Here is a 25,853-nt window from a genome sequence, read left to right on the forward strand (position 1 = left end):
TTGCCACAAACGCAGCTACTTGTGGGAAGTTATATTGTGGTGTCCAAGATTTCCATAATTACACCTTCAGGATGAAGATGAAGTAACATGCATTTAATCTGCATAAATTAAGGAATCTTGAAATTACAGAATGCCCTGAAGAGAAGGTTAAACAAACTTGACATTAAAATGCTTCATTTAAAGGTCACCTCATATCTAAATTTCTATTCTAAATTGGAAGGTTGTTTGAAAGTTGGTCTACATACTGGCTTTTCTGTTTCTGCACAATTGCTGTGGCCATTGTAGAGTTAAATTATGGTAGCGTACAAATATCTGAGAAATGTAGATTCAGGATTGTGACACTCTATCCTTGGAAGTTTTCTGTCTATTCAGCATGGTTTTCTTACAGAGATATATACCCACTGCTTGAAATGCTGTAAATGTTGTTTGGAATGTGAACCACACAGTATGGACAGACTGGAATAAGGCCTTGTACATACAAGATACAGTATGCAAAAGTTCATTGTGTACAGCAAGAAATTAAAAGCATTCGCAGAGCTTTCAACTGCTTTGTTGAAGCCTTTTTAGGAAACTTCAGCTCCAGTTTAGAGGTTAAACACCGATCTTTTAAGAAGAGCGTTGGCTGTCACTTTAAACAAGCTGCCAGCAGTCTTCAGCAGGCTTTTAAACAAGCTTTATGTAGTGCTGAAGCTTACCAAAGCCTGCTAGTGGCTTGTTTAAAGTGATAGCTGGAACTCCAATTAGGAGATGTGTTTAACTTCCCCAAACTGAAGCTGAATGAATCTTAAAGGCTGCTGGAAGATGGCTGAAAACTTTGCAAATGCTTTGTAGAAGTCTGCCGTGCACATTTGTGCAAGCCTAAAGGGGCACTGTCATGAGAGGTTAATGGAGGCTGCCTTTGCTAAATTCTTCTTTGAGAATGCTTGTTCCCTGGCTGTAATTCTGATCCTTTATCCTAAATGTTGTCTGAGTTACTGATGTGATATAACTATCCAGATAAGTAGTTCTGACACGCATTTACAGCATGCTTGTTCTGTGACTGACTTAATCATGCTGAAGGTGCAGAGCCAGGCATCTGGCATTTCCAGGAGGCTTGCAATGGCATCCCCTACACATTTAAAATATCAGAGTCACTTCAAGCCTGTGTATCAGAGCTGCACGAGTCAGCCAAATAAAGAGGTTCTGCATAAACTAATCTGTGTTTGATTTGGCAAAAAAAGTAGTTCCTCATAAACAACCACATGAATGTGTCTGGAGTTTCCTATATAGAATTAGACTGGGTGCAATGTGAGTGAAGGCTGCTTGTGTTCAGTAAATCCTTTTGTGTTATTGTATGTAAGGTACTTGGGTATGGTTTTAAAGTGGTTGTCAAGGCTAAATGTTTTTTTTACCTTCATGCATTCTATGTATGAAGGTAAAAAACCTCTGTGCAGCATCCCCCGAGCCCCCCTAATACTCACCTAAGCCCTTCTCAATCCAGCGATGTGCACTGGAGTCTTGGCTATCCTGGGATTCCTTCTCGTCATTGGCTGAAACAGCAGCGGGAGCCATTGACTCCCACTGCTGTCCAACACAGCCCGTGAGCCAATGAGAAGAGAGGGGGGAGAGGGAGGTGAATAGACACACAGAGCAGTGGCTGGAGAGTGCTCATGCTCAGGTGCCCCCATAGCAAGCTGCTTGCTGTGGGGGTACCTGACAGGGGAGGGGCCAGGAGCGCCAGCGGAGAACCCAAGAAGAGGCAGATCCAGGCTGACTGTGCAAAACCACTACACAGAGCAGGTAAGTATAGATAGACATATTTGCGATTTTATTTTATTTTTTTTATTTAAGCTTTAGAATCATTCTACCTTTTTAAATAATGTGAAACCCCCTTTAAAGCACTCCCTTGAGCTGGCAAGGAAGTCATTTTATACTTTTCCTAGATCTTTATTTTTCAAATATCCTTTAAAAATATTATATCATCTTTAAAGTATGTGTGGAATGGACATATTTCCTGTGTTTCATTACAATACAGTCTGCTGTATTTTCTTACTGTGATCTTATTGCTTGCTTAGGTTAACGTTAGCCGAATACCACGAACAGGAAGAGATTTTTAAACTCAGACTTGGGCATTTGAAAAAGGTATGTATGTCAGTAGGAATTTTCCTTGTTCTCTAGCTGCAGATTTTTTTTCTTCCATTAAAAAAAAAAAAAAAATCCTTCTCCTGGTAGTAGAGTTGATTCTGTTCTTCTAGGGAATTTGCTGCATTCATTGCGTAAACAAACACCAAAAATGGTATTCAGGTTGTGTTTCAGACGCTCTCCACTGCAGCATGGGGAACAATAGCTGCTGATTTAGCTTCCTGCTGCTGTCTGTAGCACATTGTCATCTGTGCTTCATTCGTATACATTTCAGTCAATGGCAGAATTGATTTGGGTACCTGAGGAAGCTGTGTTCCTTTTAGACAACAATAGAGCTGGTTAACAGATCTTTTGGGGAAATAAATGTTTCTTGCCAAGCTCAGTTTTCCGTTCTAAAATGTGCACACTGGAAATCGGGACAGTTTTCAGGGCTTGAACTGTACAATGGATTCCCTGAACTCAACTAGATTAAAGTGAGCCTGATTTAACCCTGTGGATACCAGATTGATATCACTTCTGATAGGTCACATGCTCCTGAGTGTTGGCACCGTATCGAAATGATCACTTTTACTAAGAGTTTGTTACAGAATTTAATACAGTAGCAAAGAACAAATATGTAAAGTTGTGATCCATAAAAAAATTACTTTAAAGCCCAACCACAAGAATTAAATGTTCGTTAACTCTAGAGGATGAAGATTAAGATGTAATACTTTCCTTGCTGTTTGCTCTGGTTCTCTTTCTGTTCTGGCTTGTGGGCAGTCCCTTGCCTTCCTCACGTACAATACAGGACTGTTGGCTGTGCACTGTACTTGGTGATGTCATTATGCAGCCACGGCCCAGAGCGTCTCATAGACAGGTCTCCAGGGACCAGCCACACAGATGTTGGAGGACTTCTGGACCATGGAGTAAGCTAATTATTATTTATTATTCCTAGTTTCCTAGAGTTAATGAGCATTTTAACTCTTGCTGTGCAGGAGGAACCCACTGCAAGGGTAATTTTGTTTATTTAGGTTTTTTTAATTCCTGACGGGCTTTAGGGAAATGCAAACATGAAACTCAGTCTATGCACCTTGACAATACAATCTATATATATCTCCTTTACAGAGTTTAAATTAAACCTGTACTCGGTGCATACCCAGGGTAGTAAAATGTATAGCATTATATATCGGTTGTTGGTGCTTGCCCTTACCTTCACTGTCTCCCTTTCTCTCTGATTTTCTGTTTAGCAAAAATGCTTTTTGTACTGGCTCATACACAACCAAAAGCCTTAGTTTGATATTTGTCCTCTGTGATAAGATATAGTTATGTGTGTCATAATATACTTACTGTCCGTGCAGGAGGAAGCAGAGATCCAGGCGGAACTGGAACGTTTGGAAAGGGTTCGAAATCTGCACATACGAGAACTGAAACGAATTAACAATGAGGACAACTCACAGTAAGGGCACATTTTAAAGTTTTGTATAGTTGTCTTTCCTCATATCTACACATTTGTCATGTAGAATGAACATCAAAAAACTTTTGGATTAGACTGCAGCTGGGCACCTAGAACTTGCCACAATGACAGAACTCGCAAAAATATAAAACAAATGCTTTAAATGAGCTTACAGACATTAAACAGTTGTTTCCATCTGTGGATGATTTTGGCTGGATTGTTTGAAAATGCATATATTTAATGTGCATTGGCAACCATGCCCTAGTTGATCTTGGGGGAGGGGTGGGACTAGTCAGTCGCCTAGGGTAAATTTTTTATTTCGTGTAGTCACCTTTGTTTTCCCCCAGCATTAGGCTTGTGCCAGCTTCTGCCTGGTGAATGTGCTCTTGGTATTTCCAAGTACTGTTCTCAAGGCCCACTGATAATTTATGTTTTTGTAGATAATCACATAGGTAACACTGTCATAATTTAGGCCTAGACTACTCCAACTGTGCTCATGTTACCTGTTGGTGGGACTTGACAGGTTTGGGAAATGTTGACTTGTGGGGTTATTTGACAATTGATAATTTGGAAGTCATGTATGTGTGCTAACCAACAATCATAAACCTTTTGGAGGTTGGGAATTATGCTAAAGTATATCTAAAGGCAAAATGTGCGTTAGGGACACAGGATGTGTAGTCTGGTACATGGGGGGATGTTTCTGCCTTCAAGAGATTGGACCGTCTCAGTTTTTCGCTAGTGTCCCAGGAAAACAGGTCTTCTCTTTGCTTTGAGAGGTGCAATAATGCTACTTTTTTTTTTCTTCTAGCAAGTTTATTGGCTAACCCCGTTGGCTTTGTCCTGGAACTCTTTTGTGGAGGATGTTGGACCAGCCTGTAGTATGTCTCCTAGGCACTGGTCTCTGCTCTCATTTAAGCACCCTTGCTACAGCATGCTGAATTACATACTGCAGTTGCATAGTCAAGTTGAATAAAACACAAGTCCTTCTTATTCAGTCAAAATAAAAAAACAAAACAGAAAACCTCCATATAAACAGTCCTATACCCACAGTTGATCCACCCAGAGAATTGGCGTCTGAGGGCTTTACAGGTCCAGGGCCATGGCCATGGTTTACTCATCCGGTGTAACATCGCCCTGAAGACTCCCTTGGAAGTATGCCCACAGGGCAGGCAAAGACCAAATGTCTTCTAGATCCTGCTGTCTACCTGGTGGGGACAGCAATCTGTCAGAAGACCTCTGCTGCATTAAGTCTTCTGCCTTTTTTGGGGGGAGCCTGGATGTGCTGGTGGAAGTGGTTAATTCTCAGAAACATCTGGAAAGTATGCTGCAACACAATTTAAAATTTCCCTTCATTGTACCAGTTTTGGCCCATGAGCCCCTCCTGAGCCAGCACAGCCTCCTTCTGCTCGTTTGTACTGCGCATTGTGCAAGTTATTTTGGACTACAGGCACTGACTGGCTCAAACTCTTCTGCCATTTGCTTAGCTGATTCAGCAAACTGATCTTTCAGGATATGATTCGGCTCCCTGCTGCCTTCAGTGTCAAAGTCAGACATATTTAACCCTTCCTGTTCTGCAGTGTGATCCCTTTGTGCAAATCCCTCAGAGCTCAGTCTCTGGACCTGCCCTGCAAAACCAGTCTTGCCCTGGTATTGAGGGTTATGAGTCCTGAACTGGAGACAAGAAAATCCTTCCTTTTCTTTGGTCTGGATGAGATAATGGATGATGCCAGCCTGTCAGGCTTGGTGGGGGGATCCTGGATATCTTCTTGGTAAAGGGGACTTGTTTGCTGGAAAAAGCTCATCTCCCAATCCATGTTCAAGAGCTTAGAGCATTTTAGTTGTCTCTACAATGCTGGACCTCTCAGCAGCAAAGTCTTCTGACTTAGATTCAGTCAGACCATGCCACATCAGTAGCATACACCAACCATCAAGAAGAAATCAGAAGTCTTTCAGATTAAATTGAAGCCAACCGTCTTCTGGCTTGGGCAGAGTGTCATGTTCTAGCTTCAATGACCATCTGGCATCTGTACTTCATTCATTAGCATATGGACTCCAGAGAATCCAAAACTTGCCATAGATGGTGTTTTTTTTTTTCCTTCAGCCAACAGGCTAAACAAAAAAGTCCTCCATCCACACAAGCAAATAGGACTCTCCGCTGTCAAAATACACTGATAAATAACTGCAATTGCCGATAGACAAAAGTTTTCCAGCTTGTCTGTTCGACAGAAGTAGCTAATTTTCTGTTAAATGGGGACAGACACACATGGATTGAAAAAATTGGCTGGTCCTTGCTAGGCTGGCTAAATTTTAATCAGTCTATGGCCAGCTTAAGTTTATCTCTAGGTCCCAGGTCCTCTAGCCTCTGCCGTGGATGCTCTGGTGACTCTTTGGGTTCAATTCATCCTGATCTATGCCTTATTTCCTCCAAAAAGCCTTTCTCGTTTGCTCTGCTGGACTGAGGTGGCGGATGTACCAATGATTCTCATCCTTGCCATCAGTTCTGGAATTAGCAGCTTTAACCTGTGAAGGACCCTTTCATGTGCTACACAAGGATAGGGTTGTTCTAAGGTCCAAATCCTATTTCTTTCCCAAGATGGTTTCTCTCTCTCAGCATTGTTCTATCTTCTCTGTGTTGTGCTCCAAAACATCCTATGGAGATTTGCCCCATTGTCATGATATGGTATGCACTGTTAAAGTCTTTCTTATAGCTACAGCTTACTTACAACAGTCTGACTCTTATTCCTAAAGGTTTCTGTAAAGGACATCCTGATTCCCATTCCACCATCTCCAGGTGGATGCGGAATCCTATCTTTCAAGCCTATGATCCTGAAAAGGTTCCTCCTTTCCCTGTCGGAGTACATTCCAGCATTTAATTCTCAGATTTGCAAGACTGCCACCTGGTCTTCTTATCACGTATTTGGTTAGTTTTACCAGCTGAATATTGAGGCCTCAACTGATGCCTGCTTCAGTTTTAAGGATCTCCAAGCGACTCTGCACTGTTTTAACCTGTTGGTTTTTGTTGGCCTTTTGTCCTTAAATTTGCTGTGTTGCCCACCCCTCATTTGGACTACTTTAGGACATCCCTATGTACCTGATTACTCATCCTGTGTCCCACAATGTACAATAAGGAAACAATGTTTTTTTTTTTTACTTTTTATTGGAAAGGACTTGTTTCTTGTAAGGTATTACTTCTGTTTCCTTATGATCTACACCTACTATTGCTTGTTACAAAACTGTGGCATACTGGGAGTGGGACGGGTTATACTCTCTGTCCAGAACCCCTGTCATGTGTTTTTTATTGCCTGTGTCTCTGTTAGGGTGTTATTACTCTTTCTAATTGTCTTAATCATCAGTGACTCCAGGAATTAAAGTGAAGGTAAATCTAAATTTAAAACCCTTTACATTCCTAATAAGGTGTGAAGGAGTGTTTTCTGTCGTGTTTTTCATGTTTTATCACTGGCTATGATTCCATTGGGGAGACTTCCCTACAGGAGATTGTAAACTTGTCCCCATTGCACTACACGGAAATGTCTTTGCTCCTGTCCCTGTTGGAGAAGTTTGTAATCACCACCTGTCCACAGGAAAGGAAGTGGGAAGAATTCTGCCAATGAAGGCAAAGACAGCCACAGAAAATAGAGGTTTTATCCATTTGCTAGTGCATTCAAAACTGAAATAATTTGAGCTTCAACCCCTTCTCACCCAGCTCTGGCATCCCATTAACAGGGTCTTTATGCCTGGGGTTGAGAATAGGACTGGCCAATCCCAAGACTGGTTGTTACAGTGGTCACATGATCGGGAGATGGTCCTGCTGGCTCACAATCATTAGCAGAGACCAAGAGATTTCTTTGACAGCTCAGTCAATGTTCTGGAAGAGTGCAGTGAGAGAACTCTCAGCACAGAAAGCTATGCTGCCCATGGACACATTTGTAGGCATTAAAGCTAAGCCTCTTTTCCACTGCACATGTGTATTACGTGGTCAGCAAGACTTTGCATTCAAAATGATTGATGTGTAAAAATGTGACCAAGAACAAATGGAAATAGGGTGAGTCATTGTCCATGGCAGGATTAGTACTACTTGTTTTATGTTCCTGAAGGCTGAACAGTGACACAGGAATAATGACTGTAACTATTCTACTCTTCACAAAATATGTTTGGCAGAATAGGATGCAGCAAGCCTTGACTGTTTACAGCAGATAGCTGGGAAGCCATCTTGCTCTGGGCTTTTTTGTAAGACGGCCTATAATTTGTAAATAAGGATGCCTTAAACACAGACAATGCATGTTTATATTTAATTTGTACTTCTCTTTATTTTCAGATTTAAAGATCACCCTACATTGAACGAAAGATATTTATTACTTCATTTACTTGGTCGAGGTGGTTTTAGTGAAGTGTACAAGGTAACAGTAATTTATCTTCTATATTGATACAAATATCCACTAAGTTTACCTATATATTAAACCTAATGCTCACTAAGTTCCCTTATACCTTGAAACTAATGTAGGGTGTAAGCTTTAATGCTACATATTTTCATGTCAATGGTCTTAACACAGGGAACAAAACCCTCCTTTCTGCATGCATTGCTTCTTTATTGAAGTTTCTGTGGCTTGCACAGTTGAAGACTGTCAGGGAGTCTCAACCAATAATTTTGTCAGCTGATGTAAGGGGTCAACAGATCCCCTTTAGCATCCAGCAAAATGTGAGAAAGTAGGCAGGGTCAGAATAAACACTTACCAATTAAGAGCATTTAATGTAGATGTAAATTCTTGTTAAAGCTGAATGCCAGGCAGATATAAAAAGCACTAAATATTCTAATTTGTTTTTTAAATATAAGGCCTCGTTCACACCATGCTGCAGAGATGTGAGTTTTTCTACATGTGTTCTACAAGGGCACAAAGAAAATAGTTGTTCTTTATGTGCCCTGATCATACCACAACACTAGTATCATGTGCAATTTGTTTCTGTGCAGGAATCTGCAGCGTGTAGAAAACACACATGAAAACTGATGTAAGCTTTTGTCTCTGCAAGTGAAATCTGTGCATTTCTCCCATCAGTTTTTATGCACGTATGTTGTGACCAAGGCCTTAGCCGTGTGAGTACCTGAATTTGACTTCATGTAAGCCTTTTTGCAGTCTGTCTAGCAGGGCAGCTCAGAGAAGGGGAGGAAAAAGAGCCAATGAGGTATGTTGCAATGCAAGGAGCGTGCTGATAGTAGGAAAGCAGAGAGATGAGCTGATCAGTGTGCTGCTTCCCCTGTTACTGTCAAATTACAAGCTGGGGAGGGGAGGACTTGAAAATAAAAGTAATATTGCAGCAGAGAAAGATCAGGCCCCCAGAATTGGATAGACAGAAATAAAAATCCTGTGACAGGTAAAACAGACTCATATACAGTGGATATAAAAAGTCTACACACCCCTGTTAAAATGTCCGCTTTCTGTGATGTAAAAAAATGAGACAAAGATAAATTCAGAACTTTTTCCACCTTTAATGTGACCTGTAAACTGTACAACTCAATTGAAAAACAAACTGAAATCTTTTAGGGGGGGAGAAGTAAACATACAAAACTAAAATATTGCGGTTGCATAAGTGTACACACCCTCTTATAACTGGGGATGTAGCTGTGTTCAGAAATAAGCAATGACATTCAAAATCATGTTAAATAGGAGTCAGTACACACCTGCCATCATTTTAAAGTGCCTCTGATTAACCCCAAATAAAGTTCAGTTGTTCTAGTAGGTCTTTCCTGACATTTTCTTAGTCGCATCCTACAGCAAAAGACATGGTCCACAGCTTCCAAAGCATCAGACGGATCTCATTGTTAAAAGGTATCAGTCAGGAGAAGAGTACAAAAGAATTTCCAAGGCGTTAGATATACCATGGAACACAGTGAAGACAGTCATCATCAAGTGGAGAAAAAAAATGGCGCAACAGTGACATTACCAAGAACCGAACGTCCCTTCAAAATTGATGAAAAGACGAGGACAAAACTGGTCTGGGAGGCTGCCAAGAGGCCTACAGCAACATTTAAGGAGCGTACATGTAACAACAATCTCCCGTATTCTTCATATGTCTGGACTATAGGGCAAGACGGAAGCCTTTTCTTATGAAGAAAAACATCCAAGCCTGGCTAAATTTTGCAAAAACACATCTGGAGTCTCCCAAAAGCATGTGGGAAAATGTGTCATAACACGTGTCTGATGAAACCAATGTTGAAATTTTTGGCCATAATTCCAAAAGATAAGCTTGGCGCAAAAACAACACTGCACATCACCAAAAGAACACCATACCCACAGTGAAGCATGGTGGTGGCAGCATCATGCTTTGGGACTGGTTTTCTTCAGCTGGAACTGGGGCCTTAGTCAAGGTAGAGGAATTATGAATAGTTCCAAATACCAGTCAATATTGGCACAAAATCTTCAGGCTTGTGCTAGAAAGCTGAACAAGAAGAGGAACTTCATCTTTCAGCATGACAATGACCCAAAGCATACATCCAAATCAACAAAGGAATGGCTTCACAAGAAGAAGATTAAAGTTTTGGAATGGCCCAGCCGGAGCCCAGACCTGAATCCGATTGGAAATCTGTGGGGTGATCTGAAGAGGGCTGTGCACAGGAGATACCCTCACAATCTGACAGATTTGGAGTGTTTTTGAAAGGGAGAGTGGGCAAATATTGCCAAGTCAAGATGTACCATGCTGAAAGAATCATACCCAAAAAGACTGAGTGCTGGAAGAAAATCAAAAGGTGCTTCGACAAAATATTAGTTTAAGGGTGTGCACACTTATGCAACCATATTATTTAGTTTTTTATTTTTACTTCCCAACACCATTTCCATTTGATCCCTTGTGTCAGTGAGCATCCTGCTGCAGTGCAGAGTTTGTGGTTCAACAGAGTTGTACAGTTTATAGGTTACATTAAAGGTGGAAAAAGTTCTGAAATTATTTATTTGTCTCATTGTTTTACATCACAGAAACCTGATATTTTAACAGGGGTGTGTAGACGTTTTATATCCATTGTATGTATCTCATCTATTTGTTTAGTTGTTGCCCGGAGGTCAACTTTAAAAAAAAATTCAAATGTAATATGTTATCCTAAATACAAGTGCAAATGCCATATCTGCTTTCCTCCAGCATTCCTCATCCGTGTGCCTTCAGCAATGCTTACCATTGCAATGTAGCAGTGTCAGTGTTTGTCAGCCCATGAAAAAAGCTACTTTTCGCCTACCTATAGAGTTTTCATTTTTGACCACACATATACAATACTTTAGCAGAAGAAAGGTAAATTAAAAGTAATTAAAAAAAAAAGTGTGCGTTTTATACCCTAATTGTACAGTCAATGGGTTGAGGGCAGGTTAGTGAAGACACTGTTAAAGGGGAATTCTTGCTTAATTATAACTATTCTTAAAAATTCCCCCTCCCTCCTCCTGCTACCTATCATTTCTACCCTATTTAAAAAAGAATTGTGTACTCTACCTTTTTTTTTTTCATCAGTCATGTGATATCACAGCTTCACCTTCCTTGTTTCCTTGAGTGGCTGGCTACAGGGGAAAGAAGGGAGCACAGACAACAGCTGGGCTATGGGAGCCTATGGGTGATGTTACCGCTCTCAGAATTCCCAGCCATTGTCGAGCGCTCACTCCTCTACACTGCAGCAGGATGCTCCCTGACACAAGGGATCAAATGACTGGACTGGAGTGAGCTGAAAAAAGGGAAGTATACAGATCTCTTTTTACATCGGGTAGACAGGATAGATAGCAGGAGGGCAGGAGGCTTTGAGAGTAATTATGGCCAGGAGTTTCACTTTAACTGAATGAAGAAAAGGGGAAAGGGTAGGGGTCTGTATGGAAAGATTGATTGAATTGCAGATCCTGTTTTAGGTAAGACATTTGACATATAGGTATGTATTTAGCGGTTTTCCACCTTTACATACAGGTCTATGCCCCGTGTATTGTCACTATAGACAGTGCTTCAGAAATGGTAAGTTCAAGTTAATAAAACCTGGTTTATAAGCCAGTAGTGTTGAAGAACAGCCAGATAGGACACATATTGACCACTTTCAGTCTATGCTCCTTCCACTGAGTTGATATGTATGCTTTACCAAAATAACTTTGCATTCTAACTGTGCCATTACATGTTTATTTCAGGCTTTTGATCTTTATGAACAAAGATATGCTGCTGTGAAAATTCACCAACTTAACAAAAGCTGGAGAGACGAGAAGAAGGAAAATTACCACAAGTAAATAGTTTTTTGTGCTCTTTGATAATAGAACCTGTCTCTCCATCCTACAACCTTATTAACCAGCCCATTTGTTTGTAGGCATGCCTGCAGAGAGTACAGAATACACAAAGAGCTTGATCACCCACGAATAGTGAAACTTTATGATTACTTTTCCTTGGATACAGACACGTAAGTAGGATTTGGTTTGTCCGCATCTTTTAAGCAGCCTTGTGATGATAAAACCCACTAAGAGCCAACACATGGAAAACAGGCACCAAAAGATGCCACTGCATTCTTACATTTGTTTAGCACAACCCCCACAAAGCACTCCTGAGGCTGACCAATGCCGTGTTCCAGGGACACACTAGAAGGCAGGCTTTTGAAACCAAGAAGTATACACTGGCATCTTATTTTTGGACATATTTTATTTTGCTATAGTCAGGACTATAAAATATATACTATATATACAAAGTATGTATATGTATGCATGTTTGTGTTTCGGTTAGAAATTATTATGCAATCATTTGATATTTACCTTTCTCGTCCTATAAAGCGGTAGTAAACTGCACCTAAAAAAAAAAAAAGCCCCTACTAGGTAACATCATAATGTGCTAGTATGCATTTCCTTCAGATCGCAGGCGCCGGATTTAAAAAAAGAGCGAGTATCTCCTAAATGGTGCACGGATATTCATTTTACCTACAGGTAAGCTTTATCATAGGCTTACCTGTAGATAAAAGTATACTAAAAGAGTTTACTACCACTTTAACGAACACAAAGTCTTAAACATTCAATTTATACTGCTGTCTACAGTAGAGTTGGACTTTGGCACTCTAAGAAACCTCCAAAACTGCAGGCCAGCGTGGGATATAACCCCTCTTACCAGCAAGCCTAAGTTTTTGCTAGTGTCCGAGGTGGTTGGATATCTTTTCTTTAGCTCTGCTGATTTAATGACTAACCTTTTGATTTTTCTAGAAGCTTTTCTTCTCTAAACCACTGTTGGAAGTTTCCCCTTCACCTTGCAGCTATCCAGCGCAGTTGTCCTCAGCCCGACTTTTGGATCTTAATGCATCCAGATCCTGTTGGACTGGATTTGTGGGGCCGCCCTGGAAGTGACCTTTGGACGCTGCGTTTCCCGACTTTGGTTAGGTTAGATGTGGAGTGGTTTCTAGCTGCAGAGCTGCTGGCATCCCCCCTGCATTTGCCCTGTCTCTGCAGACTCATAGTCCTCCTCCTTCTTTTTTTTTTTTTTCCTTCCTAGAACTAACAATATGTGAAGAGCTTCAGTCGCCCCGAAATAACTCATAAACACAAAGCCAACAATTTAATAATGTACAAAAAAAAAAATCTTTATTTCCATGATTGTATCTTGAAACCCTAACCCACAATTTAAATATAAACCATGCCCCCTTGTAGGAAATGATTAGTAGAACAGCAAACTCCGCAATATCAAAAAATCACAAGGAATTATAATTAACTATAAGGTTTCAATCAAAATACTCTAATCCAGAAGCACACTCAATATACCATGTTAAACTGGCGATATACTGATTGATGTTCGGCTGGTTCAGCAGAGACTGGCTGAACTTTGATCAGTGTGTGGCCATCCCTGTTTGACAGAAGTCGACCAAGCAATTGAAAGAGACGTGTTGGAAAAATATTCTCAATGAGTGGCTGCAGCGTCTGATCAGAGTATTCTGACAGCAGCAGGTGCTGCTGTCAGAATACAATATCCCAGTGTGGAATTCCTCCCATCAACCTTGTTTGTGTGGATGGAGTCTGTTACTCTTGTCACTGACCCTTATGTGTTACTAGTTGTCTGAGTTTTGTGAGTTCTTGAGCTATTGCCTTTTACCTGCAACCTATATGTTGCGGAACTGTGTTGTGGTTACAGCATGTTTGCTTTGACGTGGGGTGACAGGACAGTCCCCCTACATTTCTTCACTTCTATAGCCTGTATTCACTGTCATTCATTGTTAGTCTGTCCCTTCCCCAGAGTATTCCATGGCCCTGTCTGGAGTGTCTGGTTCATCTGCCTTCTCAACTGATGTTTTAGCTGCAGTCATGACAGCTTTATGACCCAAATTTTATATATATATTAAAAATAGCGGGCTAATTGAAGAGACCACAAGCCTGTTTCTCTTGTTAATGATGTGATGTTCACCACCACAACAACACTAGAGGGTTATTGGCCACATAGACTTCAGTGGGAGCACCTGTTAATGCACGACACCTGCTTTTTTGCGTCTGAAGCATTCCTCTCCTACTCTAGAATTTTTCTCATTCCATTGTGCTTGACCCTTGATACATGTGCAAAAATAACTGAACAAAGCTTGTTAAACAATTTTATCAGTGCTCAAAAAAGGTTTCAAAAGTGTCAGAACACTCTGTGCTCAGGTGTGAATGAAGGCTTAACCATTGAAATCCCTATTTTTTGTAACTTGGTATTTTATCCTACAAAATGTTACTTCCTCCCCATCTCAAATGGCTCATTTTCCTACAGTTCTTAAAAGACACTGGAACTCTGTTATCACCAGTCTAAGGGCTTATTCTCACGGCCATATGTGTATTTTCTGCATGTAACGCAGGTTCTTACTGGTTAAGTTAGCTTAAGATCCTGAATAAATACTCTACCTTCATTCCAGTGAATGACTACATATGTATGCGCTTCTTTACACACAGAAAATCTGCACATCTTTGTGGCCCTGGATGCAGCTGTGTCCTATTTAATTAGATTTTTTTTTTTTTTTGTGGGTGGCTAAATGCAGTGCACATTTTTGCATGGAGACAGAGCAGCGTGCATGGGCTCGTTGATTACTATAGTGCTGCATTTAGATGTGCACATTGAAATGCAGTGTTTTTTCTGCCCATGTGTGAATGAGCCCTAATGGTAACATTATTTAGAGGACTGATAACCTGTGTGGTATCTTTTGTGATTTGGCTTTTGCATTTATTTATTTCATACTGTTGGATTTACAGACATTAGTCTAGCAGTGATAAAAACATTACCTACTGAGCTGCCTTTGTGAGCAATATTGTGCAACTTTGTGAATCAGTATAATTATTGATTACTGTAGTGACCCATCCCTGAACATAAGACTGAGATTTCAGTCAGATTTAGCCCCAAACCATTATAGTTACCTTTTAAGTCCTGTTTATATACTGTAAAGTGTGGTGACCATCTTTTTTCTGAGTCTCTTTGCTGCGGTTTAGTGTGCGACAGCTGTCTCTTGCTGTGTGAATGGGCTTTAATGTTTTCCGAGCCACATGTTTTATTTCCTGTTGTCATTTGTGATGTGCATCTTTTAAAGTCGACCTGTTGTGAAAGTAACAGTCACTTTGAAAAACTCTTGTGTTAAATAAAAGCAGGTCTGGTAAATTGGTCTGTGGGTATGTGTTCTCTTCATGAAGACCTGTAAAAAAACAAAAAACAAAAAAACCCCTAAAAAAAGCAGAAAATTTACAGGGAAAATACACATTTTATAATTATTTTTAAGTTTTATAGCCTGTTCATCTATTTATATGCTGTATTAACCATTGGTGTCCTTGTGTTTGCAGATTCTGTACGGTGCTGGAATACTGTGAAGGAAATGATCTTGACTTCTATCTGAAACAGCACAAACTGATGTCTGAAAAAGAAGCCAGGTCTATTGTAATGCAAATAGTCAATGCACTACGCTATCTCAATGAGATCAAGCCTCCCATTATTCATTATGATCTAAAGCCAGGTAGGCGGAATATGGTGGGTGCATGTAGACCTGTTTTGCAAATATATTAAGTCTTCTGCCTGTTGTCGGTTTGGTCTGTAAACTTGCAAAATGAGCTCTGTTACCTGATTTGTGTCTGTACAGAGAGGGAGAACGAGGTCCACAGGGAAATGTGGCTGATACTGCCAATCTCCTACCCCTTACCCCCCCAAATCCCATGTCCCCCTCATAGCTATTTGTCAGTGTTAGTCTTCCTGTCACCAACATGAACCCATTGCCTGATCAGACTTTCAGCTTGTTTTGGATGACTGGCATTTCGTGTCTTTGGGTTGCTGTACTTTTACTTTAGACATTAAGACAACACTCACTAGACTTTTGGTTTATTTCGCAGTCATATAGTCTTTTATGCAAGTAATCCTTGCATGCGTATTTGTAATATAAGATTAAAAAAACAAAAGCAATTATCTTTCAATAAAAACCAATGGAAAATTCCAGTTGGCATAGTCAATATTTAGATATTAAGATTGGGATTGCCTTGTATTCTAAACAATCATTTGCATTCATAATATTTTTAAGAAACATTCTTCTGTAGAGATTCAAATTCAAGTCATTTGAAAAGTAATTTAAACTAATATTTCCACTAGTTGATTTTGCATATAGTTGCCATTGTTCAGTTCATTGACTTTTCTTAAAATTATCCCAGCTCTGTGAAGCTAAATCCAATGTGCTTTGTAATTTTAACTTTTATAGCAATTTTTTTCCCTCCAGAATTGTTAGTAATTAAATATCAGCCAATAAACTCGTAAAAAAGGTTCTCTTAACGCTTGTGAAAATTCTCTCCCAGGTAATATTCTTCTTGTTGATGGTACAGCGTGTGGTGAGATTAAAATCACAGACTTTGGTTTGTCTAAAATCATGGATGATGACAGCTATGGTGTGGATGGAATGGATTTGACTTCACAAGGAGCTGGAACATACTGGTGAGTTTGCTATTCTTTAGAACCATATGCTTGCTGTCTAAAGTGCATGGAATATTCTCGTGTAACATGCTTAATGCTGTTTTTTTATGTTTGTATTTCTATTGTTCTTCTGGAATCTTACAGGTACCTTCCCCCAGAATGCTTTGTAGTGGGCAAAGAGCCACCAAAGATTTCCAATAAAGTAGATGTGTGGTCAGTAGGAGTCATCTTTTTTCAATGTCTCTATGGCAGGAAGGTAAGGACTGTTGGTCAGGCATATGTTTGCTAATATGTACACATAGTTAGTCTGGCTGGAAAAAGACAAAAGTCCATCCAGTTCAACCATTAAAAAATAAAACGTTATAATCCTACATCCACCATTGATGCAGAGGAAGGCAAAAAAAAACAGAAAATTTGCTCCTGCAGGAGAAAGAATTCCTTCCTGATCCCCCGAGAGACAATCGGATATTCCCTGGATCAACTTTACCTATAAATGTTAGTGTCAGCTGAGCTCCTCCATGCCTCTTATCAGTTTGGTTGCCCTTCTCTGTACTTTCTCCAGTTCCCCAATGTTCTTTTTGTGAATTTTTGCCCAAAGCTGCATATTCCAGATGAGGTAATACTATTGATTTGTACCGGGGTAATATGATATCTCTCTCTCTGAAGTCTATACCTCTTTTAATACAAGAGAGGATTTTACTCGCTTTAGAAACCACAGCTTGGCATTGCATGCCATTATTAAGCTTGTGATCTACCAGAACTCCCAGATCCTTCTCCACCGCATATATATGATGCGGGCATATTCTTAGCCCCCAAGTGCAGAACCTTCCGTTTATCAACATTAAACCTCATTTGCCACATAGTTGCCCAATTAAACAGTGCATTGAGGTCAGCTTGTAAGTTGGAGACATCCTGTAAGAACGTTATTCCACTGCGCAGCTTGGTGTCATCTGCAGAGACTGAAATTGTATTTTTTATCCCAGACCCTATATCGTTTATAAATATATAAAAAAGTAAGGGTCCCAATACTAAACCTTGGGGTACACCACTGACAACATTAGACCATTCAGAGTATGAATCATTAACCACTACTCTCTGAATACAATCTTTTAGCCAGCTTTCTACGCATTTACATACGTATTTTTCCAAGCCTGTAGACTTTACCTTACACATTAGTCGTGTGTGGGGAACTGTGTCAAATGCTTCTGAAAAATCCAAGTACACCACATCCACCACCACCCCTCTGTCCAAGGTTTTGCTCACCTCCTCATAAAAAGAAATCAGATTTGTTTGACAACTTCTGTCTTTCATGAATCCATGCTGTCTGTTGCGTAAAATATATATTTTTTTCCAGCAAGAACTCATCTATGTGGTCTTTTATTAAACTCTCCACTACAGTGGGGCAAAAAAGTATTTATTCAGCCACCAATTGTGCAAGTTCTCCCACTTAAACAGATGAGAGAGGCCTGTAATTGGCATCATAGGTAGACCTCAACTATGAGAGACAAAATGAGAAAAAAAATCCAGACAATCACATTGGCTGATTTGGAAAGAATTTATTTGCAAATTATGGTGGAAAATAAGTATTTGGTCAATATCAAAAGTTCATCTCAATACTTTGTTATATATCCTTTGTTGGCAATGACAGAGGTCAAACGTTTCCTGTAAGTCTTCACAAGGTTGGCACACACTGTTGCTGGTATGTTGGCCCATTCCTCCATGCAGATCTCCTCTAGAGCAGTGATGTTTTGGGGCTGTCGCTGGGCAACACGGACTTTCAACTCCCTCCAAAGGTTTTCTATGGGGTTGAGATCTGGAGACTGGCTAGGCCACTCCAGGACCTTGAAATGCTTCTTACGAAGCCACTCCTTCGTTGCCCGGGCGGTATGTTTGGGATCATTGTCATGTTGGAAGACCCAGCCACGTTTCATCTTCAATGCCCTTGCTGATGGAAGGAGGTTTGCACTCAAAATTTCACGATACATGGCCCCATTCATTTTGTCCTGTACATGGATCAGTCGTCCTGGTCCCTTTGCGGAGAAACAGCCCCAAAGCATGATGTTGCCACCCCCATGCTTCACAATAGGTATGATGTTCTTTGGATGCAACTCAGCATTCTCTCTCCTCCAAACACGACGAGTTGTGCTTCTACCAAACAGTTCTATTTTGGTTTCATCTGACCATATGACATTCTCCCAATCCTCTTCTGGATCATCCAAATGCTCTCTAGCAAACTTCAGATGAGCCCGGACATGTACTGGCTTAACCAGGGGGACACGTCTGGCACTGCAGGATCTGAGTCCCTGGCGGCGTAGTGTGTTACTGATGGTAGCCTTTGTTACGTTGGTCCCAGCTCTCTGCAGGTCATTCACTAGGTCCCCCTGTGTGGTCCTGGGTTTTTTGCTCACCATTCTTGTGATCATTTTGACCCCACGGGGTGAGATTTTGCGTGGAGTCCCAGATCAAGGGAGATTATCAGTGGTCTTGTATGTCTTCCATTTTCTAATTATTGCTCCCACAGTTGATTTGTTCACACCAAGCTGCTTGCCTATTGCAGATTCAGTCTTCCCAGCCTGGTGCAGGTCTACAATTTTGTTTCTGGTGTCCTTTGACAGCTCTTGGGTCTTCACCATAGTGGAGTTTGGAGTGTGACTGTTTGAGGTTGTGGACAGGTGTCTTTTTATACTGATAACAAGTTCAAACAGGTGCCATTGGTACAGGTCGTGAGTGCAGGACAGAGGAGCCTCTTAAAGAAGAAGGTACAGGTCTGTGAGAGCCAGAAAGCTTGCTTGTTTGTAGGTGACCAAATACTTATTTTCCACCATAATTTGCAAATAAATTCTTTCCAAATCAGCCAATGTGAATGCCTGAATTTGTTTTCTCATTTTGTCTCTCATAGTTGAGGTCTACCTATGATATCAATTACAGGCCTCTCTCATCTCTTTAAGTTGGAGAACTTGCACAATTGGTGGCTGGCTAAATACTTTTTTGCCCCACTGTATAGAAGTTAAACTAACAGGTCTATAATTACTTGGTAAAGATTTTGACCCCTTTTTAAATATTGGCACCACATTGGCCTTACGCCAATCCAGTGGTACTATGCCATTAAAGAGTCCCTAAAAATTAGAAAAAATGGCTTTGAAATGACAGAGCTCAATTCTTTAAAGGACCCGTGGGTGTATGCCATCCGGTCCAGGTGCTTTATTCACCTTTATTCTGTCTAAATATTTTTGGATCATATCAATTGTAACCTGTGGGTGTATGCCATCCAGTTCAGGTGCTTTATTCAACTGTTATTCTATCTAAATATTTTTGGATCATATCAATTGTGAGCCAATGTGGATCATCTGGAGCTGTGTCAATACTATGCCCATTATGGACGAGCTCCTCCTTCACATCTGTGTATACAAAAGGAGCATGAAGGTATTTAATACATTTGCCTTCTCTTTGTCCCCAGTCACCTACTCTAGATTATTTTGTAAAGGGCCTACATGCTTGGACCGGACCTTTTTACTATTAATATATTTGAAGAATTTTTTGGGGTTGGTCCTGCTATCTTTTGCATTGAAAATGAATGACGGATTGCAAAAGATAAGTGAAGTAAAATGCTTAAGTCCATCCTTTTTGTTTTTCAGCCATTTGGCCACAATCAGTCACAACAAGACATATTACAAGAAAATACCATACTGAAAGCTACAGATGTTCAGTTTCCTGTGAAGCCTGTTGTAAGCAATGAAGCCAAGGTAAAACATAGAAAATTAAATCTTCTCGACAACTACTTATTGTAATTGTACAGAACTCAGAAATGTATTCTTAGACCAGGGTTATATGCCGCTAACTTTAGTTGATTGAACACTGGTAAAGTTTTGCCAGGAACGCACCCTCGAATATCCATATAACCCCACGCATTCTGTGCGGCTCCTGTTTCCTTGTCAGTGTCCATAGGTGATGAACCTCTTCTCCTGTGGGAGATGTTTTTTCAAAATGTTTCTTTTTTTTTTTTTTTTTTTTTAATCTAATATTTGACTCATTCTTTTATTAAGATTTGACTGCTCTATTGCCTTATGACTCACTAGCAGTTTCCAGACCAGGGTACCCTCGATGTACATCTTGGGAAATGTACCTGTGCTTCAGACTCTGGATCCTACGTTCAGCATTTGCCTTGGTACATGGTGTAACAAGTGAGTTAGCTGCATGGTGCTGTTCAGTTCTAGGGAAAGGGTCCATTCCTGTGGCACCCATACTCTGAAGACCCTATTGGGGTATGGCCACTGTGACAGGCGACATACCAGTTCCTGGCTATACATGCCTTGTTAGAGTGTATACACTACATTCTATCCTGCAAGACAATCCGTGGTGCTAAGCACACATGCAGTTTGAGGGTCTAGGTTATGGGGTAATATACTCTTCTAGTGTTTTTCTCTAGCTGTTATTGTCTCACTTTATTTGGCCTATAGGTAGCACTTTTTTATGTTTACCTATTCAAATTTGACTATCTTTTCTTCCACCTCACTACAGAAAGTTCTTCTCTGGTTAGTGACATAGTGCTCATAAGACTATTAAATGCGCACTGCCTGCAGCCATTTTCCGTTGAATGCGTAAGCCATACGCTTGATGTCACACTTGTTGCCTGATACCTCCAAGACACAGCCACAGAAACTCGGATAGTGCCAGGGTTATTGCAATTATGTCATACCGGACATGCTGATTACTCTCAGCCAGTGGTGGTTTACAGGCATGTAGGAGTAGGAGCTCATGGGGCACAGAGTGGCAGTTCTGATGCAGGCCCTGAGGAAACTTTAAAATCCCTTCAGGTTGATAGCAGTTCACTTGTTATGGGTAAGGTCATACATTGCCTCCACTCCATCCTTCTGATTTGAGCTCCCCAACATACATGCAGCCTGTCTGACTAAAGCAGAATTGTCTGCCACTATATCTGATTTATTCCAAAGGCTTTCACCACTGTTGGAAACTGTCAGTTCCACTGACCAAACACAAACTTCTGCCTCTCCTCCCCCTGACAATGTTCACAGGTACCAACCTGAACTTCCTGCCACACTTACATGTGCAGAAGGCAAAGCGGACACTGATATTTTAGCAGTTACTGCTTAAGATTTTTCATCCCCAGAATTTAGTAAAGTCAATTCTTCATCTTCTTGACTTATGCTGACTACAATGGATTCTTTAAGACAGTGTGCATCTAGTTCCGTACAGCCTCCACATACCCGAATAACCACAAAAAAGAAGGCAAAATCTGTGAAGTCTTTTCCTATTTTTGATCAAGCTGTTTGGGCTTCATATAATGACTGGTCTAACTGCACAAGGCTATTTACCCTTGCTAGCAATTTTGGAACTCTATAACCTATGGCAGAGGAATTTCAAAAGAAATAGTGTTTGTGGACCAAGCTATTGTTGCACTAAATAATGAATCTACTGTTCCTATTGAAGGCATTTTACCTTTTAGGGCATTCGGTCCATAGCCATTGAAGGCTCTTTTAAAATCTTCTTTTGCCCTGGCCAGTCCAGCCTTGTAGCTGGCTATTGCCACCCAATCTATTGCAAACTGGTCTGGAGAAATCTGTGAACTGTTTCCTGATGTAGACAATCTTTTTTGCAAGATTACAGCGGCTGCCATCAGCCCATTTATTCTGCATAGATGCCATGGATCAGTAAAACTCCAGAATGTCTTGATATTGCTGAGAGCTCCGACTGTCAACCCTGCTTGGGAAAGGTGCCTTTTGTGCAACAACTTTGAAGGTGGCTTCCTCTTTAGAAATTTACCTTGAGGAATGCATTCAGGCAGCTACAGAGGAAATGGGATTCTGATCTCACTATCGACAATTACACCTACCTGTTGACTTGAAAACTTCTGCCATACAGGTTGGTTTTGTTCTCCCTCTCCAGGTATCATCTTCTACTGCAGGTCCATATGTTTTGGTAAACGCTCGAAGTCCACTGGACCCAATGAGAAACCTTCTATATAGTGAAGGAAATAAGTATTTAATCCCCTGCTGATTTTGAATGTTTGCCCACTCACAAAGAAATGATCAGTCTAAAAATCAAATGATAGGTGTATTGTAACACTGAGAGACAGAATAGCAACAAAAAATTCAAAAGAAATGCATATCTAACAAATGATGCACTGATTTGCATGTTCATGAGGGAAATAAGTATTTGATCCCCTTCACAAAACATGACTTAGTACTTGGTGGCAGATCCCTTGTTGGCAGTCACAGAGGTCAGACGTTTCCTGTAGTTGGTCACCAGGTTTGCACACATCTCGGCAGGGATTTTGGCCCACTCCTCTTGGCAGATCCTCTCCAAGTCATTAAGGTTTAGTGGCTGATGTTTGGCAACTCGAACTTTCAGCTCCCTCCACACATTTTCAAACGGATTAAGGTCTGGAGACCGTAGTGTTACCAATTGTTTGTTTGGTGATTGTGGTCCCAGCTGTATGGAGATCATTGACAAGATCCTCACGTGTAGTTCTGGGATGATTTCTAACTGTTCTCATGATCATTGACACTCCATGAGGTGAGATCTTGCATGGTGCACTGACCTAGGGAGACTGATAGTCGTTTTATGTTTCTTCCATTTGCGAATGATTGCAGCATCTGTTGTCACCTTCTTACCAAGCTGCTTGGCAATAGTTTGGTAGCCCAGTCCAGCCTTGTGTAGGTCTACAATCTTGTCCCTGGCATTTTTGGATAGCTCTTTGGTCTTAGCCATGGTGGAGAGTTTGAAATCTGATTGATTGCTGCTGTGCACAGGTGTCTTTTATACAGATAACAAAATGAGATTAGCAGCACTCCCTTTGAGAGACTGCTTCTAATCTCAGCTTGTTACCTGTATGAAAGACACCTGGTAGCTAGAAATCCTGCTGAATGAAAGGGGATCAAATACTTATTTCCCTCGTGAACATGCAAATCAGTGCATCATTTGTTAGACATGCATTTCTTTTGAATTTTTTGTTGCTATGCTGTCTCTCAGTGTTAAAATACACCTACCATTCGATTTTTAGACTGATCATTTCTTTGTGAGTGGGCAAACATTAAAAATCAGCAGGGGATCAAATACTTATTTCCTTCACTGTATACTAAGGTTTGCCTTTATGCCTGCAGGTTCTAGAACGTCTACTGACATGACTTTAGCTTAAAGTGAGATCAAGGTTTTTTTTTTAATTTACTTTGTCTAAGAGAGCTACACAAAGGGCCTCCAGTGCTGTCATCTCTCTATGCCTTCTACACCCTTTTATATTAGTCAGCTCCATTCACTGCCTTAGTACTGGTAAGGGTCACATTGCCCTGGTGTGAGTTCCTTTTTTTTTTTTGGCTTCTCAGGTAATCACTTTAAGCTTCTGTTTTTCTATCCACATGTGGTCTGTAGGTGTCCTAGCTCTTGCCTAACTCGCTTCCAAAACAGCCTCTGCTGTATAGCTGCTCTACATAATTCACTCCGAGATCTACCAGTATCTCTAATTTACTGATACTTGCCAGTAAAATACATTCCAGCTTTTTAGTTGGTGCTCCTTCTTTGGGGAACATTGATATTTCTCCCTACATAATTTACAGTGTAACATATGGAATAGTTATCACCTTTTCTAATGATAGGGCAACTCTTCCCTGAAATTTTCCATTTCTCATCATGCAGCTTCCTTGGCTTGAAATCACCAAACACCTAGCCCTGTGTACTATGCAGTTCTTGATTTGCCCTGATGAATCTTTTCTTAACACCCTGGCTTTCGCAATTCTTGTACTCCCTCTGTTGCAAAGTTGCTCCTCTGTCACCTGTTCCGACCTTCTGTATCCCTCTAGGACATTATTAGGTGCACTTGCCTAAGCAGAGATCTCCTTTTCATTATCTTGGGTGTAAACTCCATATAATATTTCATTGAAAATAGGGCTTTATTCTCCTTGTGGCCTCTAGCAACCACAGTGCAGCCTGGGCTCCCTTTTAATTCTCTTTTTCCTGTGCTACATTGGGACAAAATATCCTGAAAGCTAGCTCCTTTTGCTTCCCTGAGGCTCCTATCACCTTTGTGGGCATTTCATCCCCCTCCCCACATCCTGCCATGAAGACCTGTCTAAAAATTCAAGATCCGCCTTAAGGGGGGCATCAGAATGATCATCTATGCCACTTGCCATGTCTTCCTTGGGAACTGATTCCTCTTCAATTCCTTTACAGAGTGCTCCCAGCTGGGTGAACAATTTGTTTTGCTAGTGCTTGTGCCCTTTGGGAAAGAGGTCCCTCCTTCCCTACCTGGGCCCATTCTAGAAATGTCAGGATTTTTCAGCATCGAGCATATTTATCTTCAATAATAGCTTGTGGGGCCACCACCTGATCCTCTGTTCACATTTTCAAAATGTTTTTCTTGGGCTTCTGCTGATGCGGGCTTCAGCTACAAGGTGCTTCTGCTGTCAACTGTTCATATGGGTCTGTTAGACCCCTCTTGTTTCCCGTGGGCTTGTTTAATCAATTTTGCCTTTGTTACTCACACCTCCATTTATTGCCTGGGGATGTTTCATGGTCTAAGAATAAGTTCCTGTCTCCTGTGGTGTATGATCAAGGTAATAGGATTGATAAAAATATTGGTGCAGCACAACCCAAAAACCAGCACATACATCTCACCATTTAAAAAATGCATAAATGTATGTGACTAATAAATAAATCTGACTAATAAATAGTACCAAAAAGTCCAATCAGGATATTGGCACCAAGAACTCAGTGCTGCAAAAATATTTGTATGTCCTTTTTGATAATCAAACCATCCCATATAAAACACACCAAATAAAACAACGCAAAAAATGGGATCCCTGAAGAAGTTGCATGATCTGTGATGCAACGCGTCGGAGGACAAAGCTGGGGGATGTCCTTTCCGGTCGTGGCTGAGACTGGAAGTGCGGTGGTATAGCGCGTCTGGAGCAGATAAGCTGCTGTTATATATTCTTAATGGTAAGCTGCACTCTTTCTTATTTAAATAAATTACATTAATTACCACACCTATGGGCAGCTTCCCTGTTTTCTCCATAATGAGCATTCCATAATATCGAGGGATAATATAGAAGGACCCTGAAGAAGAGACACATGGGGGTTTATTTACTAAAGCTGGAGAGTCCAAAATCAGACTCCCTTCTGCATAGAAACCAATCAGCTTCTAACCTCAGCTTGTTCAATGAAGCTTTGGCAATGAAACCTGGAAGCTGATTGGTTTCTATGCAGAAGGGAGTCTGATTTTGGACTCTCCAGCTTTAGTAAATAAACCCCATAGTGTGGAGTGGCAGTATCCTAACAGCCCGAGATGTCTGATATTCATGTGTGTTTGACCTATATGAGAGTATGGGTCAATCCTTAAGGAGAGCAGCCACTTCACACAGATGGTGGAGCACGATATGCGTTTTGAATCCTAGTGCTGGAGGTTTCAATA

General features: G+C 40.8%; 1 protein-coding gene across 4 annotated transcripts in view; it reads left to right on the forward strand.

The window, feature by feature from the left end:
- The window catches only part of TLK1 (tousled like kinase 1), a 326,263-nt gene that overhangs the window by 291,525 nt on the left and 8,885 nt on the right, over window positions 1-25,853 (forward strand). For all 4 annotated transcript variants that reach the window (XM_089690525.1, XM_089690526.1, XM_089690527.1 and 1 more), the window contains 9 exons: window positions 2,055-2,121; window positions 3,459-3,556; window positions 7,869-7,950; window positions 11,692-11,783; window positions 11,865-11,954; window positions 15,322-15,491; window positions 16,315-16,450; window positions 16,574-16,685; window positions 20,065-20,172. In XM_089690525.1, the coding sequence (XP_089546651.1) occupies window positions 2,055-2,121; window positions 3,459-3,556; window positions 7,869-7,950; window positions 11,692-11,783; window positions 11,865-11,954; window positions 15,322-15,491; window positions 16,315-16,450; window positions 16,574-16,685; window positions 20,065-20,172 (955 nt within the window). The remainder of the gene's footprint in view (window positions 1-2,054; window positions 2,122-3,458; window positions 3,557-7,868; window positions 7,951-11,691; window positions 11,784-11,864; window positions 11,955-15,321; window positions 15,492-16,314; window positions 16,451-16,573; window positions 16,686-20,064; window positions 20,173-25,853) is intronic.

The sequence above is a fragment of the Staurois parvus genome, unplaced genomic scaffold (assembly GCF_062004578.1).
Source record: "Staurois parvus isolate SC_StPar_1 unplaced genomic scaffold, SC_StPar_1.0 ptg000530l, whole genome shotgun sequence".
Classification (NCBI taxonomy): domain Eukaryota; kingdom Metazoa; phylum Chordata; class Amphibia; order Anura; family Ranidae; genus Staurois; species Staurois parvus.